Below are 21,180 nucleotides of genomic sequence, written 5' to 3' on the forward strand. Positions count from 1 at the left end.
AGGAGGTTACATGAGCTAGTAAGGAGGTAGGTATAAGCCTCAAAGGAGAAAGGGCTTCAAAAATGATACAAGCAGAAATGATTTGGAACTAGCAAAGGAAAGCTGGCAAAATTTCAGCATTGCCTTCCAGCCCCAGGTAAATTAAAATGAATGAGTAGCCTCCAATCAAGTGGAACTGGCCTTCATGTCCTTTTTCCTTTTTTTTTTCCTTTTTAAAAAGGTGCTGTTATTAGTGTTTCCTCTAAACAATGGATGTACAATTCAGTCCAAATACAGAGCTTTAAAAGACATAATAAAGAGCATATACTTTTATTAATATGAGTGAAAGAGCAAAGAAAGTATCTGGTGATATAGATGCAGCAAATTTAGGCAAGTAATAATGGCCATAAAATTTAAAATGTTTTGGCTTCTAAATCAAATTTTAGTAAATAATTAATTCATCTATTCAGTAACTACTAGGCACCCACTACGTGCCAGGCAACATTCTAGGTACCAACTATGACAAAACCAAGTCCTTACCCTCAGGGAAATAGACAATAAATAAGTAAATGTATAGTATGTTAGATGTTGATAAGTGTTATGGAGAAAAATCTAAGGGAAATGAGAATAATACTGGAGGGAAAAGGGAAGTAGAAATTGTTATTTTATAAGATGGTCAGGAAAGGATGATTACAAAGAAGGTGACAAGTAAGGCGAGCCCTGAGGGAAGCTGGATGTCCCTTGAAGAGAAAATTTCAAAAGCCATTAAGGTGAATGTTGTCAGCATGTTCAAAGAACAGTAGGGGTACTGGTGTAGCAGAGGTTATCAAGGGGAAAGTCAGATGGGTAGGCTATACGCCAAGTTATATGCAGCCTTGTAGGCCCATCATAAGGACTTTGTGTGAGATAAGAAACCAACTTAATGTTTGGAGCAGAGAAAAAGTAAACACTGATAGCCAAATTGTGGCAGTAACTAGGCATGCAAAATCTTTTTTGTTGCTGCTGGTTCAAATCTTAACAATTGTTAATAATAATTGTCTAATATTCTACAAACTAAGTACAAACTGAAGAAAGGCAGAAGGTAACTTACCGCAATTTGTCTTTTATCTGTTTCTCCTCTTTTATGATGAAGGTCTAAATGAATCAGTTAAGAAAAAGAAAGCTGATAGTATTAAATATAATGAGAGAATCTCAACTGTTTTTCAGTTTTGATTTAGAAAAGACACAATAATAAATACTTCTCTAATTTACAGAAGTGAATTATTCTAACATAACATACATTAATGGAAGGATACAAGTCAAATATTCCAAAATGGTAACATCCCATATGTAGTCATAGTAGGAGTCCATAGCATCATGGCTGAAAAAGAGAATTCAGTTACTTCTTCTTTCTTAAGCAGAAAAATTTACAGCTCAATTTATTTTAAAAATCATTCATACCTGTTTTGTTCCTGTAGTGATTTAAAGGCTGTTTTGTAGTCAATTTCTCTGAGGAACTGACATAAAATTGCCACCTACATAAACAAAGATTTGAAAATGATTTCATGTAATGACAACTGGCTTGGTTTAAGAGGGTAATCTTTATTCGTGTATGAAGAATATATTTTTTAAGAAGCTATGTGGATCATGCTGAGTGCATCAGCTCATATTTATGGATTCCATCCATTTTAATTTCAAAAAACTTTACACAAGTGTCTCTTTGACTAATATTTTCTTCATTGGTGACCTTAACCACAAATTTTTAGAGCTTTTGTTTATCTGAGAAGCTGGCAAACAGCCAGTTCAGAAAACTAAAAGGGATGGAAAACTGCCAAGCAAAAGTATCATGACATTCAAGGACATACAGAACATGCAATTAAACCTTTCACAGCTGGCAAGTACTGAAGCCCATTTTGGCAAAATTTAAGCTGCCAGTCTACTTAACATAGAAAACATCTATTTCAATTAGGTCATAAAATTCATCTCTTTAAAAAATATTAATATTTATTGATAACTCATATACCACAAAAATGACCCTTTTAAAGTACACAATCCAGTGGTCTTTAGTATTATTCACAAAGTTGTACAACTATCACCACTAATTCCAAAACATTTTCAATATACCTCGCCCCCAAAAAACCCATACCCATTAGCACTCTTCCCTCCCTCTCCCCTTAAGCCTCTGGTAACCACTAATTTACTTTCTGTCTCTATAGATTTGTCTATTCTGGACATTTCATATGAATGGAATCATACAATAATGTGGCCTTCTGCGTCTAGTTTCTTTCTCTTAGCATAATCTTTTAAAGTTTATCCATGTTGTAGCATGTGTCAGTAATTCATTCCTTTTGATGGCTAAATAATATTTCATTGTAAGGATAGACCACATTTTATTTGGCCATTCATCATTTGATGGACATTAGGATTGTTTCTACTTTTTGGCTATTATAAATAATGCTGCTAAGAACATTCATGTACAACTTTTTCTGTGGACACATGATTTCAGTTCTCTTGGGTATATACCTAGGAGTGGAACTGCTGAGTCATATGGTAATTTCTACGTTTAGCTTTTTGAGGAACTGCCAAACTATTTTCCCAAGGCTGCACCATTTTATATTCCTACCAGCAACATATGAGGGTTCCAATTTTTCCATATCCTCACCACCACTTGTTATTAGAGTTCCTTTGATTATAGCCATCCTAGTGGGTATGAAGTGGTATCTCATTGTGGTTTTGATTTGCATTTCCCTAATGACTGGTGTACATATCTAATCTTAAATATTAAAAAAATACTTGAAAATACTTTTTTCCATTTAGGAGGTTTAAAGGTCAATGTTTTCTAATTCACACTTTCATTTTAGTTGAAACTCTTATAAACTACTAAGAATAATTTAAAGAATATGCCAAACTCTTAAACACCATAAATTTAAATAACTTTGATATGGAAAATAAAAGCTACTTTCCAGTCCAACGCTTTATATATTATAAACTCAAATATATGTGAAAATAAACCAACATCACAATATAAACTAACCTGTGTGTGGCAATTCAGCAAAGAACAACATTTTATCATTCGTTTTATTACCTACAAAAATAAAATTCTGATTATTTTCAAAAACTAGTTAACATTGATCGATTGTAACAAATGAATGAACCACTCTGGTACAGAATGTCCACAGAAGGGAAAGCTGGGGGGAAGGGATATGGGAACTCCGTACTTTCCACTCAATGTTGCCATGAACTTAAAAGGGCTATTAAAAATAAAATTAATCTTAAAAACCTAATAAATTTTAGGCCAGGCGCAGTGGCTCACGCCTATAATCCTAGCACTGTGGGAGGCCGAGGCGGGAGGATGGCTCAAGGTCAGGAGTTCGAGACCAGCTTGAGCAAGAGCAAGACCCTGTCTCTACTAAAAATAGAAAGAAATGATTTGGACAGCTAAAAAATATATATGGAAAAAAATTAGCCGGGCATGGTGGCACATGCCTGTAGTCCCAGCTACTCGGGAGGCTGAGGCAGGAGGATCGCTTAAGCCCAGGAGTTTGAGGTTACTGTGAGCTAGGCTGATGCCACGGCACTCACTCTAGCTGGGCAACAGAGCGAGACTCTGTCTCAAAAAAAAAAAAAGAAAGAAAACCTAATAAACTTTAAATCTTATTTCAAGAGCCATTTATTGTAAGTACTAAAAAAAATGCCATTTGTTAAGTTATGATACTGGTAGCCTAAATCAGAGGAAATAACAATGCATATCCAAAGAAAATGAACAAAACTTGATACCAGGGCCATGTGGAGGGGGAGGAAATGGGGAGAAGTGGGTCAAAGGCCACAAATTTGCAATTAGGTAGAATAAGTCTAGAGCTCAAATATACAGCATGAGGACTACAGTTTATAATATTGTATTATATACAAAAAATTTGCTAAGATTAGATTTTAGGTGCTCCTATCACCAAAAAAGGGTAAGCAGGGAAGGTGATGGATGTGTTTGACTGTAATAATCATTTCACTATGTATATGTCTATCAAAACATCACTTTGTATGCCATAAATATATGCCAAAAAAATTAGAAAAAAGAACTGGAGATTTAGGAGATAAAATGCATATGCTATGAGAGCTACATAGACGTTGGTGGGGAAAAGAGCCAAGGATGATGCTCAGGATTTGGACTTAGACAACTAAAATGGTTAAGTGTGGGTATTTTGGAATTTTGAGGTTTCTTTTTTTTGGAAGGGCAGGTGAGTTTATTAGGAGTATCAGAAGTTCATTACTTTATAGTAAAGTAAGATACTGAAATCAGTTTTGGACAGGTAGAATTTGAGGTGTTTTTGGGAAATCACTGGAAATAGGGACAGCAATCTGTTATCATCACATAAATGGAAATGAGTAAGTTCAGCCAAAAGGGGGCCCAGGAAGAACACGGACAGGTAAGCAAGAAGCAAGCAAGCCCATGAGAGCAATTTACCTGGTCTGTGTAAACATCAGGGGGTACAGCCTTATTAAAGAAATCAGAACACACAGCTCCTGCCTGGAGGTAGTAGTGAAGAGCTGCCGAATACTGATTTGTTGCTGAAGTAGAAAACAGAGATAAAGCATTATGTATCATTAGATATAACAGCTGGAAAAACAGGGCCTCTTTTGTGAAGAGTCAGGTATAAACATGAGTTGACAAAAGAAAATTCAAACCATAGTTTTAGGAATAAAATTTTATACTTATTCAGGACAACACTGAGAAAAACTACCTGTATTTTTTTAACCACATTAAAGACATGACAGATTCTCCGCCTCCTAAAACTGATTAGCCAAAAATTTAGCTCTGATTTCTCACAAAATTTACTAGTATAGAATTTAGTACTTGGAGGTATTTATTTCCCAAATGTCCAAACTGGAAACATATCCTAATTTTCTGAGGTAGTTCAGAATCAGTATATATATTCTGCAAATAGATATTAAGAACCTGATAAATTCTTTGGAGAGGCAGGGGTGAAAATAAGCATTAAAATCGGCATTTGCTTCAAAACAATCTGGAGTAGAGTAAAAAGATATAGGTAAGGGTACAGATGAAACAAGACTGACTGTGGGTTAATTCATTAAAGTTAGGTAGTAGATACACTGGGGTTCATTACACTATTCCTTCTACCTTCATTTGAAGTTTCCATTTAAAAAAAAAAAAATCAACTCCTAAAAACCTGATCCTAAAATGTAATCAATCAGAAATCTTATTTGATCTGTACAGTAAGAGAAATACTGAAAATTTCATATCAAGTTGGGAAATCCTATCACACATGGGCGGGGGCTAGTGGAAGGAGGGGATTAGGAATCTATCTCCAAGAATACAAATAATTATTAAGAATACCTGGAGAGATTTTAAAATCTTTAAATAGCAACTTTGCAAATAAAACGTACTCTCATTCCTTAAGAATGTTTTACCAATTTATTAGATGAAAAATTATTCAGTATTTTAAAAACACAAAAGTTAGCCAACATAAAATTAAAAGCATCTGAACCAAAGGTTCTATACCAAAAAATGTGTCAGACAATTATAGTTTTACTGCCTTAACTTTACCAAGGAAGAAGAGCAAATCTCAAGAACAAAACTTAAAAGTTTAATACAGTACTGTAATAAAATGTGTAATAGATTTACTAGCAACCAAACATCTCACTTACCAAAATAAATGTCTGCCTGAATAATTAGCCAGGAGTGGTTGTTTGGATTTATACTTAGTGCATACCGAACAAGCTCCTTCACTGTGATTGCCACTGCTTCAAAGTCCACAGACTGGAGGCTAAAGGAAAGACACTTAACACTAATCTCGACTTTAAAAGCCAACTTCAAATTCCATACATATATTTATTAAAAACAAAAAGACTCAGCCAAAATTTAAGTGAACATAAATACAATAATAATTATTACTTAGGAGTAAATATATAAGAACTATCAAAACACTAAGTCTGAGAAAGTGTGATAAGCCAAGTTTGTATAAGGGGTTGAAAACAATCTGATTTTTGTTTCCTTGTTTACAAAATACTAAAGGTAGGCTAGACCACAACAAAAAAGTATCTTTACATCTTTTACAAATGTTTAAAGCATATAAAAGTGTTAAGATAAAACACTTTATTTCTGCTTTTAGCACAATTTACAGGCAACAAAAGAAAAGAGAGAAACTCTTAAGGATTTCCCCAAATGATTTTCAAGTTCTGTTTTCTGGTAGAAGCCACTAAAAACAAGAGCTCAAACACTAACAATACTGCTATGTGGCCTTAAATCTACCTTCTAGCTTCTTGCAAGAGTAACGGACTCCCCTGGATTAGATGTTTCGCAGGCCCTAATACGGTGAGGGGCTAAATGTGGCACGTATACCACACCAGTGCACTAAGTAGCAACAGAGTCAAGAAAAGGGTAGGGAATGAGGCCAGCTGCTCTGAGGCTGGTTAAATGCAGACATCTAGAGGTAAAGAATTAGAAGATGGAACTTCGAGGATAAAAGCCAGGGCAGCACCCAACAAACACAGCTGATTGCTCCTACCTCCTTAAAGCAGTAAAGCACAGAGATACAGAACACAGGCTCTGAATCAGAGACACATGAGGTTCAAGTCATGGCTCTATCATTTACAAGGTGAACTTGGACAAAGTACTTTTGCTGTCCTAAGGGGTTAGATTTTACCAGAACTCACGACTATGCCCAGAACACTGGGAAAGGATTTGTGGGATTATTAGCAAATATCCAATTATTTACTTACAACTAAATGAGTTAAATTGGTTTATGATTATATTTTACAGACATTTACAGAATGTTACAAGTCTAAGAATTCTATCTATATATCAAACAGCTGGCTTTAAAATAGTTAATACTTAATCCAGCATCATTTCACTGTTCTTAGAATACTACCCTCAGAATCAATTAAGACTCTTGCTTTTACGTTTTCTGGTCAAACATTTAGTCACATTTTATTTTATCTGAGTCAATTTAGAGTATTTTTATCATGAAGATAATAGTTAAGCTACTACATACCAGTCCTAAATATCTAGCTTACAAAATGTATTAACTTATTTAATCTTCACAATTCTGAGGAAGGTACTACTACTTTTAAACCCATTTTAGAAACAAACCTAGCACAGAAAGCAACTTACCCAAGGGTCATATACCTGGTAAGTGGCTGGGACTCAAACCCATCCAGGCTGGCTTGGGAGTCCCTACAGTAAACCATTCTTTTGCCTCATTTATAAAAACACACTGGAAATCAATCATTACACTCTACATTTAGGCCAAAGAGGTAACAAATACAACTGCTGAAATCACCAATTAAAAAGGCAAAATCATCTATAGCTGATTCTTGGACTGCTATCTAACATAACAAAATTTGTATAAAAATTAGAAACACATTATGATGGAACCTGCAGTTAGAATGCTGTGAAGCAAGCCCATTTGCTTCATGAAGCACGGTGCTCCTTTGGGAAACAGGACTCAGTAAGTGGAGGGCAAGGTCACACACACACTTTGACCCTCCAAATCCCCACAAGAGACACAGAGCTGCTTCCAATCTCTAAGATTGAGACGGAAGCAAATTACTTACTCTTATTAATATTCTATTATCTGCTTGCCTACCTATTAAAATCTTTTCTTCTTCAAAGATGTCACTTAAGAGCAATAAAATAAAGCCTGAACCTGCCCTTTAAACACAAACTAAGAAAACTGGGAGGAAGAGCAGGAAGGAAAAACTTTTGTATGGAATCAAGTGGATTCTCCTATGTGACAAGTTACTATGTGTAGGAAAACAAAAATGTAAATGGTTTCTTCTTCCAGAAAATGAACAGCTTTTTTTCTCCCCTAAAAAAATTCCCCCATCATCTTATTATGATTCTCAGGTGATAAAAACAAAAGGAGTTGGGAACCTTTGATAATCACAGTCTTATAATAGAAGAAATCCACAAGGAATTACAAAAAAAGATACAAATTTCCCAATAAATATTTATAAAATAGAAGATACTGCAAAGCTGATAAAGTCATTTTTTCTAAGACATAGGATGTCACTATGTTGCCCAGGCTGACTTAAACTCCTAGGCTCAAGTGATCCTCCTGCCTTAATCTCCCGAGTAGGTGGGACTACACGTGCACACCACCATGCCCAGCCAGAAAGTCATTCTTTCATTAGCCTCAATTTCCTAATTCTACTCAGTGACAATTAATCGGGGACCACTTAGATCTTCTGTTCTCTCTAGGGCTTACATACTTTAGTTACTACTTAAAACTTACCAGCCAGGTATAGTGGCTCACACCTGTAATCCTACCATTTTGGGAGGGCCAAGCAGGAGGATTGCTTGAACTCAGGAGTTCGAGACCAGCCTGGGCAACATAGCTAGACCTCATCTCTGCAAAATATTAAAAAATTAGCCAGCCATGGTGGCGTGCACCTGTAGTACCAGCTACTTGGGAGGCTGAGGCAGTAGGATTGCCTGAGCTCAGGAGTTTGAGGTTGCTGTGAGCTATGATGATGCCACTGCACTCTAGCCCAGGCAATAGAGACCTTGTCAAAAAGAGTCATGCCTTATTCAGAATTTTTAGGAAGGTAACTACTGTGACAGAGAAACCCAAAGTAGATTTGTGGCCTTTTTATCAAACTATCTAAGGGTATCTATACTAGTCAGGATGGTTTCTACATACATAACTAATAAATGTAAGCTATACTACTACCTACTTGGGAATGGAAGATGGCCAGATAGATATGTGTTCAGCTGTAATATCATTCACAATGTCCTCCTTAAAAAAGAAAAAGAAAGTGTGATTTAAAAAGAAATTTCTTTCAAATATTTTTTAAATACTTTAAGTGAAATTATGAAATACTGACCCGAACATTGTGAAGTTTCACAAACAGTGACAAAATAATACTCAAAACCAATGGTTCCTATGAGAAAGAAAAAACAGAATCTTTAAATAGTGTGTATACACACTGTATATATATTTTAACATTTCTCCTATCAACCTCAGAGACACCAAGTATTTTCTTTCAAAACACCCTTACCTTTTTAAAATCTACCATCTGCTTTATTTAGTTTAGAGCATACTAAAGATCAACTTCAGTTTTAATCTCATGAAAAATAAATCACAGCACACAATTTACATAAAAATTACCATATTTAGATTCCTGGCTTATTGTCCTATCTCCAAGCTCAACTCTTCACATGACTTTTGAAATTGAGTAACTAAATCTCTTTCCAGTTAGTACTTCCAGCTACCTCCAAAAAAATTTGACTTTTCATTCCTTAAAATAATATTTAAAGGATGAAACCTAGGTTAAATAAGTCCAGTAAATAAATATGACATTAATCCCACTAAGGAAAAATTAAAGCCAGGCTTCATACATTAGCCCTATTAATGAAGACTTCTTTACAATTTAAAAAAACACCTGGCTGATGTTTACTAAAACATGGTAAGGTAAATGCAAAATAAATTTCTCCATTCAGATTTTGTGTCCTCCCCCACCCCCGCCTCCCCACGCCAATAATGTTCACTGACATCAGCACATTAACAGGTCGCTTTGATAATATAATCAGCATTTGAGGCACTCAAGATTTTTTAGTCATATTCCACAAAAATCAGCAACATCAATTAGAATAATTTTAAATAAAACTTACCCGTAATTTTTTGATAAAAGAAAGCAGTTCACTCCTACAAAACACAAAAATTTTTGAATACACATTTAATATCAGAAATTAAAAATAAAAAGAAAGTAAATTATAGGTGAAGGTTTATCCCTAATGTTCTAATTCTGCAAGTATGAAAAGGAGTATAATATGCTATTGCCTGCCATACTAACATAATAACATTTTTTCCCAGTTTTAATCACATGTGAAGTCTGCAATACTATCCAACCTTAAAACACTGTTGATTTTGAATCATAGTTGATTATATTAAATGATTAATAGATAGTCTCCTAAAGTAACTTAGAAATAGAAAGTATTTCCAAAGGTGGCCATGGCAGACAGGTCCATCAGAGACAAGCATCGCAGAATTCTTAAGATTGTTCATCTTTACGATACACAGGATAAAGGATGACATTCTTGAAATAGTACAACTGCTATAAATAAAAGAACTCAAAAAATGTAACTGATAAAACCATAGCAATACATACCGATACATTATACCTAATGTAGACTCCCTCTGCTTTATTAAACTAACTCTGCCATCGTTTCCTCGTTTGTGCTGACTGGACACACTGCAGATTTGAACAACAACTTCCCAAAGGTCTTTAGCAGTCCGTCTACTTTCTTTAGGACCTGGAAGTTCTTTACATGTAGCTGCTAAAAGTTGTCCAAGCTATAATATGAAAAACAAACACAATACACAAAAGATAATCCGTAATGTCACACATGATAGTTCTATTATTAAGGCACCCTGAGGAAAGATGGGTGACTGCCCAAACAGACCAAGCACAGTTATCTTATGCTGTGCATTCACTGCAACCGCTAAGGAATCCATGGCTCACTGTTTATTGGTGGATCTGAATCTGTTTGAGAAAGGTTCTCTCTCATTTTATCATATAAACGTCATCATTTCTGAACAATTATAGTATACTGCTAACAAAAACAAGTATAGTCTAACGACAACAAAAACAAGACAATGAGACATATGATTTAAGTGAAGAAAAAAAAAAAAAAAAAAAAAACAAGTTGCTCAGTATAGGTAATACATCATTTTACCAAAAAAAAAAAAAAAAAGAAAGAAAGAAAAAAAGGTAACAGAAGGCATACACTATGTGTTAACTGTGCCAGAGGTGAGATTAAAATAGTGATTGGGTTTCACATACATAACACATGTGTTGCTTTTAATCATTAAAAAAATAAGGAAATTGAAGCTGGCAGAATAAGGAAACAAAATTTAAAGCAACTTTTCTTTAAATTGGTAGAAACTGAGGATGGAGCTATTGCAAATATGAAGAGGTAGAATTAAGAAAGGAGGAGAGATTACAGCAAGGATGATTTCAAGTTCATCAGGAAACCCCAGTTCCCAATGAAATGGACCTAGAAAGTTTTCTAATAAGGTCCCCACCACTTAGGGTAGCTTCTTTAAGAAGGAGGCAGGATTGTGACAAAGATAAAAATTGTTTTCCCCCATATTTTGTTATGAAAAATTTCAAAAAAATCAAGACTAGTTCAATCAATACCTGACACATTGTGAATATTGTCATGTTTGCTTTATGTATCTGTTTATAATACATATATAGTTTTGTTAAACTACATTAAAGTAAGTTTACAGAACGTCATTTCACCCCTCAGTACTTCAACATACATCTTCTAAGAACAAGGACATTCTACACAACCACAACTCCATGATTACAAACCTAAGAAAATTAAAAATAGTTGGTTGCAGAAAAAGCCAGTAAGGATGACATAAAAACCCTACCTATGCTACGTGAATGGGCACTGAGGATCCACAGTCTAGTAGGATCATTTCGCCCTGCATGCCCACCTAATATATTCTTCCCCAACAACTGGGATTGCAATATATGCAGCTATATCCTACATAGTACAATGCCAGGGCTATTGTAGCTCCTTATCTCAAATTCATTTTCTGTTGTCAGGGATCATATGCTTAGTTGATGGTCACTAAAGTTATTAAGTAAATTTAATTAAAAGAATTTTCAGAGGTCTTAGGCCCCAAATCAATTGAATTCCACAAACATTCTTGAGCACCTACTATATACGCTGGCATGATGGAAAGCAGGAGAATACAAAAATAAACCGCCCTCAAGAAGCTCACCATCCTATAGGGAAGACAGGCGAAAAAATAATCTATTGCACAGTATTAACACAACAAAAGAAAGATGTCAACAGTACAACTGTAGCAGGACCAGTATCACAGTACAAAGGTAGCAAGAGGAGAAAGTGATTTATTCATTTACAGAGAAAGGAATTTGGGAAAGCATCAAAGAAACCACCCAAACAGGCAGAAGTGGGACATCTTACCTAGTTGACAGAACAAAACGTATGTGCAAAGGCACAGGGGCATGAGAAATGTCGTGTGAGCACTCTGGTGATGCCAGCACAGAGCTGGCATGACAAGGAGCAGGGGAGGTGCACCTGGAGGAGAAGCACTCACACCTTAAAAGGCCTTATAGGCCGTATTAAAAGCTTGGGTTTTTATCCCACATTCTTACTACTATCACAACTCCTCCTCCTCCTACTGGCTAGACTTTTATAATCCAAGTGGCTACAAATCCTATGCCCTTTCCACTCTGATACAAGGTGCAGACTAGACAGTTGTGTATTATTTCAAAAGGTATATTTTAGTCATGTACTTAATGTTTTTCCATTCCTTTTTGTGATTATATAGTTTATACTCAAATAAATAAGAAAATATGTAACAGAATAGAAAATAAAACTGATTAAACTCACCTAATATTCCACTACCCAGAGATCATGTCTATTAATATCCTTTCAGACTTTTCCCGACACTTACATATATGTATATTTCCCACCAAATTAGAAGTTTTGAAACTGCTCCAAATTATTATTATTTTCAAAACACAACCCCTTACTCTTGACTTCTATGATTCCTTTTTCCTTGACATTAACAAAGCAGAAAGGGGCCAATTATGGAAGGCAGCACATAAAACCCTAACCACCAGATGACAGGATGAGATGCCTCAGTGACTACTCTTTAGCAAGGTCACCAACCATCCTTCCTCCTTGTGGGCCAGGTCAGGGGGACTGCAGAGAGCAGTGAGATAACCTCGCCTAGAGTTAGGCAACCTACAACAGGACTTCCTGCGTCCTTACACACTGCAGAGCCTAAAGCATTCAATACACAAACATGCGCCCATCTCTCCTGGTGCACAGCTCCACAGAATTCACTGCACTGGAAGCAAAGAGGGGAACTACTGTACTGTCTCAAAGCTGAGCAACATGCTACAATTCTAAGTACAAATGATAATAACCTTGGAATCAAATGGTTCTCTCATCTGAGAGTTTATTAAAGGCATAATCAGACAAGCATCCTAGATATTAGGAACTCATATCCCAGAAAGTTCACTAAAGAGATAAATAAGATTCAATGTCTGAAATTCCAAAGAAAAGGATGACTCAAGTATGAGAATAATTTTTATGAATGAATGTGAAGACAAAAAGGAGGGGGGAAAAAACTAAAGAAATCAATACATCTTCAAAGGGTTAAAATGAAATGAGTTCAGTTTTTAAAAGGACATACATGAAACACAAAGGAACAGACAAATAACCAAAGACAAATGTGAAAAAGTGGTATAGTCTACCAAGAGTTTTCCAGATAAGCATGGACTTAAACGACTACGTATTAAAGACAAATTGGGACAGATAAGAATTAAAAAATTAGGAAATTTGAAGGAATAAATGTGCCCCAAAGACGGGGAGAGGTGCTGGTAAAAATGTTAAGTCACTAAATGTTTTATTTTGGTTTCTTAACTACAAGACCAGAAAGAAAGAAAAGCCTACTACTTATTCAGGGTATATATAATATTAACACATGAAAGATATAATCTTAGGAAAAACCTCCAGTTTCTCTTTAGTTTTGATATTTTCTGCACTCAAAAGCATTTTATGTTGCAGAGGACAGATATAATTAAGGGAGATGAAATAAACAATTTACTATCAATTTACTGAATGAATTATTTCATATGGGTATAATTACTAACAGCAAACATATTATTAGTTCATTAATAAACATGCTCTAGATTCAGACATATCAAACTTACAGCAGTAAATAGGTTCTAAAGAAAGGCAAGGTGTTCAAACAGAAAATGGGTAGAAGCGCTTTCCTGATGGTTCCCATCAGTCCTGGAGTTTGATCACAGCCACCAAAGCAAGAAAAGTTGACTAACCTCTCACTACCTTAGAATTACACCAAAGTGTTGTCTGTTAACTAAATAATTTGTAACTGTATTCTTACGAATCCTACATAGGGAGAGCAAAATCAAGTGTATAACTTATCAACAACTATATTTTTAACTATAAACCAATAAGCATTTGTCCAATCTTACACTATATCACAGAAATTAGACAAGTGCTCAAAGTAATGTAAATCTAAAGAAACAGGTACAATACCATTTTAATAATCCTTTTATTTACATTAAACATGAATTACCTTTACATATGGATTACTCTGAAGCAAAAGTGCAGGAACTTGCAGTGTAAGGTATTCATTTTCCCTCCAGTTTAACATAAAAGCGACACACTCCTCAGCTATAACCTGACGAAGAGGAATATCTAAAAAGCAAAGCAAACAGCTGGAATTACCATCACAATATTAAAATGGGAACAAAGCAAATATCTGCTCAGATTTCAACTGAATAAAAGAACCAATAGCTACAGATAAAAAATAGAAAAACACTAACATTTAATGCTTATTTCTATAAAGTTTAACATTTCCCAACAATAGACTACAAGGTCCCCACTATTAATCAACAAAATTCTTTATCCTTTAGGTGCCCAACACTCTACTCTGCAAGTCTTAGATACCTAATCTCCAGAAATGAGAAGATAATAATCACACAAATAAAACGAGAACAAAATGCTGTGGTATAAACTTCTAGCACATTTACAGCAAAGAAATAGGTAAACTATATTTAAAAAACTGTAACAAATCTGAGTTGATATATTTATCCTTTTTAATAATTTTTTTCTGATTAAAATGTGACTCATAAGAGACATGTCATTTACTTGTTCAACAAATATGTACTATACCAGAAATAATTTTAAATAAGAAAACAAGAAAAAAAACTACTCAGACTTGTTTTGACCATTATTTCTTTTGAAATAAATTATTAAATACATCCTAATATGTTGTGAATTTTTATAGCTCCAAGTATACAATTTCAGATTTTAATGTACTTCAGGAAAAAGGAAAAGAAACCACAATGAATCCTAAATAACAGCACTAAGATTGAAAGTGGGGAGATTTATTAACCTCTTTTTCTAGAGTACCTACATTTCTCAGTCTTTCTAAAAAGGTAGTGCCTGTGGCTATTTATTTACATCTCACCTTATTCACAAAAAAGATTTGAGGTGACCAAAAAAGATGCATAGGAACACAGCAAAATAAAATAAAAATACATTATGTGCATCACTTCTAGAAAAGGAATGACGAGAGAAGTGAAATTAGTTCCCCAAATGCATGCATGTCATTGAGTTCTATGTATTTTGCCAAAGGGAGATTGTGGCTCCAAGGCTTCCTTTAATCACCAGGCACTCAGTAATACTGTCACTGTAGGAATGATTCTTAATGGAGAATCAGAATCTAGGGAGGGGGCTCTGATACAGCCCGAGAGGCAGTGATTTAGAGATTAAATGTCACTTTAAGCATTTGCAATACAGTTATTCATTTAAAATAAGTAAAGAATCATGCTTTAACAGCCAGAGTAGGCCTAACATTCAATATTTGTGAAACTGAGGAACATAAGGACGTGTGTCTGAATAGAAAGCCACCCTACTTAGCTACAAAGCTATTAAACGGCATAACCCCCAAAAGGCATAACTGGTCATAGAATAATTAGTTTGTATCCTTTATTTCTATTATAACTAAAAGGCTGGATTTGCTGTCAGTTAAGATCACTTCTTGTTCCTGATAATAAAACCAGGTTAACCCACATAAGAGTGCTTTCCCTTCTGTGTTGGACTAGGGCATGCATCCAACTAGTTCAAAACTGGCCGTATAACACTAGCGAACAATTTTTTTCCTTAAAAAAGGAGTGGCAAGAAGGTGGCAGATGACACCCCCATCTTTACTACAAACCCCAACTCTTCCAGTGGCACTGAAGCACAGAGCTGTAAAAGCATCACAGCCACAAGTCAATCTGTACCGAACTCTCGGGTAACTCAGTCCACAGCTGAGGCTTAGTCGAAGACAAAAAAAAACTATACTCGTAGGAAAAACCTGTTTTCTTGCTCCCCCTAGTTGAAACAATACAACCTTTCCTTCTCATTTTAAAGACTTTATAAGCACAAGCTATAGGACAGGCTGCTGAACACTCAAATAAGCTAGAAGTTCATACAAATTATGTGAAGAGCTGAGTCCTTTACTACAAAAAAAAGGAAAAAAGTGATGTGAACTCCAAACCGTTAAGCCAAAAAGGTAGTACAAACAATTTAAAGGCATTTCCATCCATTTAAAGAGTAAAAGCACAGTCTTCAAAGATGGATGGGTTAAAATCATAGTTCTGTCTCTTCCTGTGTGACTTTGGACAAATTTCTTAAACTCTCTGCACCTGTTTCTTCATTTACCCAAATGAGAATAATGAAATAGTGGCTACTTCTCAGATTCACAGTGAGGACTAAATGAGTTATGTACCTGAAGGTCTTAGAATAATGTCTGATATGTAGTTAGCACTCAACAAATGTTAAGGTTTTAAAATTCTTTTTGCTTGTAATTTTAGAAAAACCATGTATGAAAAAACAACTTCCCACCTTTATAAACAAGTACCCAGTTGCATATGTCCATTATAACACCACATTATTAGATCACTCTTATAAAGACATTATGATATTAAAAGGCACTGATGCATTAAAGCTCAAAGGTATTCTATCTACAGGGTGCTTGCTGAAAAGTTATGATTTATAACTATGTACCCCTGCTGGAAATTAGAATGTAATAATTAAATTAATTCATTAAGACCCCAGGAAGCCAGCAATCGTTTCTGTTTTGGCACATTGTTAGCACCTTCCTTTACAATGAAATTTTACTGTTTATAATAGTGTTAAATGTGTACAATATGATTTAATTGCAATAAATACTCTTAAAACATAAAATTAAGAAACTGCTTTAACTAAGAAAGGTTTATTTATGACATAGATGACAATTTATATGATAGGTCCCTTTTCATGGTAAGATATTTATAATTAGAATAGGACACTCCAGGTCTGTTCCTAAGGTGGCCACAAGTAAATTCCTGGCCCAGGGCAATCAGTATGAGGACATTTTGTGGCTGTAATGAGGAAATAAACTACCAACCAGTATTAATCAAGAACATTTTGATTCTTTTAACAGAATATCTTAAAATTGCAATATAGTTTCTATAGTGTGTTGAAGTGTCCCCTAACAATTCATGCCCACCTGGAACCTCACAATGTGACCTTATTTGGAAACAGGGTCTTTGCAGACGTATTTAAGATGAGGTCACACTGGATTAGGACAGACCCTAAATCCAAGGACTGGAGTCCTCATAAGAAGAGAAGCAGCACAAACACACAGGAAGGAGAATGCCATGTGAAGACAGAGGCAGAGCCTGGAGCAACGCAGCTACAAAGCCAAGGAACACCAAAGACTGCCAGGAGCCACCAGAAGCTAGGAAGAAGCCAGGACGGACTGTTCCCTGGAGTCTCTGGAGGGAGCATGGCCCTGCAAACACCTTGAACTCAGACAGCTAGCTTCCAGAACTGTGAGAGAATACATTTCTGTTGTTTTAAGCCACCCAGTTTGTGGTACTGTTATGGAAATCCTAGGAAATGAACAATTTTACCATTTTTCACAATATTTTCCAGTGAACTACAAACCCAAACTATTTTATGAGAGAAATAACTTTTTTAAAGATGGTTAATTTTAGTCAAGTAAGTTTTAAGATTTTTCCCCCGCAATTATTTGAACACTGAATTTCTGAAATCTGTCTTTGTGAAACAGTCTTACCAGGAAGCCTCATTTCCAGATATCCTCGCACCCTACTAATAAGATCAGAAGGAGGTCTCTCTCCTGATTGCCCCGTTCCAGCTTCATGCGTATGAATATCCAAAAGCAACATCTCATTCAGCATGACTTGACGAAGTTTTGGTGAGAACTCTGTTACCAACTCCAAACAAGCAGCAAACAGCTGTTTAGCATGGGAAAAATCCTATAAAAAGAAATAACAGAATAGCCTGGGTCACTTTTCCTGTGGAGTCAAAAACTGTGTGCCTTTATGAATACAGAGCAAAGAGGAGAAGGATTAATTTAAATGGTTAACATCACTCATCCCCGGGCATAAGGCTAGATTATCTTTCTCTTTATCATCTTTGTGTTGTTGATTTATTCCAATAAATATTTCTTTTACAATGTAAAAAATCCAATAATCAATATAAAATATAAACTATATTCTTAAACAAGTTTTACAAAAATTATAAAATGGCAAAGACTTCTGTATTATACAGGTGTAAAATTCTATTACAAGCACTTTTCTCCACCTTCGACTTTTCAATAGGTTTCACATTCCAAAATCTTAGCACACTCCACCCTATTAGCCTATATAATTGGCTAATAAACAAATCAAATAAGCTACGATCCAAGTCCTTTCCTACCCATCTCATTCTAACTTTTCCAAAGACTAGTCTTCGGCTCATTATCTCTCTCCACATGCCTCATTCATTCCAACAATGTGGCTTCTATCCTCATCACCACAAAGAAACAGCTCTCACAAACCAAAGATCTTCCTACTTGTCCAATCTACTAAACACTGTTCCATTATCTTATTGGAATTAGGGGGTGAAACTCAGTGTTAGGCACTGCCTTTTCCTTGACAATTCTCCTTTCCCTTGGCTTCACATTTGTCTGGTCCTCATACCCATCACACCACTCTTTCTTGGACCCAGTGTTGATATTCCCGAGGGTCCCATTCTCTGTAAATACCTGGGTAATCTGTGATGACTCCCAAATCTGTAACTCCAGTCCAGACCATTCCCCAAGCTTCAGGCTCATGTTTCCAATTATAGCCTCAAATTAAATATTGTAAAAATGAACTCATAATCTGCCCTTCAAAAATGTTTTTCTGCACGTTCACTTGCTGGCACTGTCACCCATTCTCTGATGCCCAAACAAGAAACTGGAGCATCATTCTTGATTCTTTTCTCCATCTTGCCTTCCACATCAAATCAGTCTCCAATCATTTCTAGACTGTACCTCCTAAATATTTCTCTGATATGCTCTCTTCTCTTTATCGCTTCTAACACTTGTGCCACTTACTAGTTATGTGACCTTGGACAATTTAATACCTTTTAGTCTCTGATTTCTAACCTATAAAACTGATAGCACCTTCCAAACAATTTTTGTGAATAAATCAACAAATGTATATGAAATTGCAGAATAGTCTATGTGCCCAATAAATGTTATTTTAGGTGTGGAAGAAGAGCTGCCGACTACATTCCCCCCATAAAACTTTTCAGTGGCTTACAATTATCTAGTTATGTGCCATCCAACATGGCAGCCAGTAGCAACATGCGGCTACTGAGCGTGCAAAATGTGACCAGTCCAAACTGAGAGGTGCTAAAAGTATAAAATACTCACTGGATTAGCACACACATTTCAAAAATGCAAAATATCTCCATTTTTTATATTGATTATATGTTGAAGTGATAGTTTAGATATATTGAGTTAAATAAAATATATCATTAAAATCAACTTTACCATATTTGTACTTTTAAAAATGTGGCTACTAAAAAATTATAAATCACATACATGACCCACACTATATTTCTACTGGACAGTGTTGGTCTAGAGAAGTTCTCAAACTTTAGCATACATCAGAATTACTTGGAGAGCTCATTAAAAAGGATACTGGGTCCCATCCCCAGAGTTTCTGATTCAGTAGGTCCAAGGTAGGGCCCAACAATTACATTTCTAACAAGTTCTCAAATGTCACAGATGCTGCTGGTGTGGGGACTATACTTTGAAAACCACTGGTCTAAAGCATTGTCTTCAAAAGATTCTTTGGCCTGGGCATGGTGGCTCATGCCTGTAATCCTAGCACTTTGGGAGGATGTAGTGGGAGGATCACTTGAGGCCATGAGTTCGAGACCAGCCTGAGCAACATAGCAAGATCCTGTCTTTATAAAAAATAAACTAGCTGGGCATTGTGGTGTGCACCTGTAATACTGTAGTACCAGCTGCCCAGGAGGCTGAGGGAGAAGAATCGCCTGAGCCCCGAAGTTCTAGATTGCAGTGAGCTATGATGACGCCACTGCACTCTAGCCCCAGTGACAGAGTGGTGAGACCCTGTTTCCAAAAAAAAAAAAAAAAAAAGATTCTTTGCTCGCTTCCCTCTTAAAACAGTTTTGTAAAAGTATTTACTCCCTATGTAAATTTTTAAGTGAGAAATGTTTTTTTGCATAAATTGAAGGAGATGCAAGGGATATTATTCCTGGTGTAGTGAAAATACTGACTTTTGAATAAAGAATTATACTTTGTTTCTGTTTTTTAAAACTTTAATGTATTTAAGGATAAATGTAACAAAATATGTGTAAGATTTGTATGCTGAAAATTACAAAACATGAGATTAAAGACATAAAGAGATATATTATGCTCATGAATTGAAAGTCAATAGTGTTACGATATCAATTCTCCCCAAATTGATTTACAGATTCATTGCAATCTGAATCAAAATCCCAGCCATTAAAAACCTGATTCTAAAGTTTATATGAAAAAGTAAAAGACCTACAATAGCCAAAATGATTTTCAAGTACAAAAAACTGGAGGATTTACGCCACTTGATTTTAAAATTTACTATAAAGCTATAGTGTTGCCTTCCACCACCTTTTCTTTAAGTCATGAGGAAAAGGACAATTGTGAAAAGGGGAGGGAATGAGGAACTGACATGACACAGGGACTGCAGGAATGTTTTCAGGCACATCAATTTTAGGAAAGAATACAAAGAGAAGTTGGGAAGCCAGGAACTGCTTCTCTTAAAACTAGTGTCTCCATTTTGGACTTCTAGCTGTGTAATTCAGCTAGGAGACTGCTGGTCCAGACTGCCAACCTCCTTAACAAAGCTCCCAGGAGTTTTTATATTCTGGGCCTTGCCTTCCCACCTAGCCTTATCACCTGCCTCACTTCACATAACAAATGACACCCTAATAATAGCTGATTGCTTCCCACCCCCTCATATATTTCCATTCTACTGCTTGTCTTTGAGCTTTTCCTCATGTTATTATCCTCTGCCTTCAAAGTCTTTCACTTTCTTCTTTACCTAGCTAACTCACTAAGTCTCAGTTTTAGCTCAGGAATTATGCCTGAGGGTTATGCAGTCTTTAACCTTCTCGTACTATTAGTTGTGCAATTACACTGCCTTACGTGACTTAATATTTATGTCTCAATTTTCCAGACTGTAAACTCCTTATGTAAAATACAGTACCCAAAATAATTTTAAGAGATTCTGTTTTTGAATCTCAGTATACACTTTTTACTAAGTGAATCCTAAAGAATACAAATAATATCTTTTTATGTTCTCTAGATTTTTATAAAG

General features: G+C 35.5%; 1 protein-coding gene across 1 annotated transcript in view; it reads right to left on the reverse strand.

Annotated features, from left to right (window-relative positions):
* The window catches only part of INTS8 (integrator complex subunit 8), a 48,957-nt gene that overhangs the window by 2,730 nt on the left and 25,047 nt on the right, over positions 1-21,180 (reverse strand). Inside the window, exons 15-26 of the mRNA XM_045560739.1 lie at positions 17,601-17,802; positions 14,067-14,188; positions 10,084-10,268; positions 9,587-9,620; positions 8,800-8,856; positions 8,650-8,711; positions 5,620-5,738; positions 4,418-4,521; positions 2,993-3,043; positions 1,420-1,493; positions 1,275-1,339; positions 1,070-1,113 (exon numbers count right to left, since the gene is read on the reverse strand). Coding sequence (XP_045416695.1) covers positions 1,070-1,113; positions 1,275-1,339; positions 1,420-1,493; positions 2,993-3,043; positions 4,418-4,521; positions 5,620-5,738; positions 8,650-8,711; positions 8,800-8,856; positions 9,587-9,620; positions 10,084-10,268; positions 14,067-14,188; positions 17,601-17,802 — 1,119 coding nt within the window. The remainder of the gene's footprint in view (positions 1-1,069; positions 1,114-1,274; positions 1,340-1,419; positions 1,494-2,992; positions 3,044-4,417; positions 4,522-5,619; positions 5,739-8,649; positions 8,712-8,799; positions 8,857-9,586; positions 9,621-10,083; positions 10,269-14,066; positions 14,189-17,600; positions 17,803-21,180) is intronic.

Source organism: Lemur catta, chromosome 9 (assembly GCF_020740605.2).
Source record: "Lemur catta isolate mLemCat1 chromosome 9, mLemCat1.pri, whole genome shotgun sequence".
Classification (NCBI taxonomy): Eukaryota; Metazoa; Chordata; class Mammalia; order Primates; family Lemuridae; genus Lemur; species Lemur catta.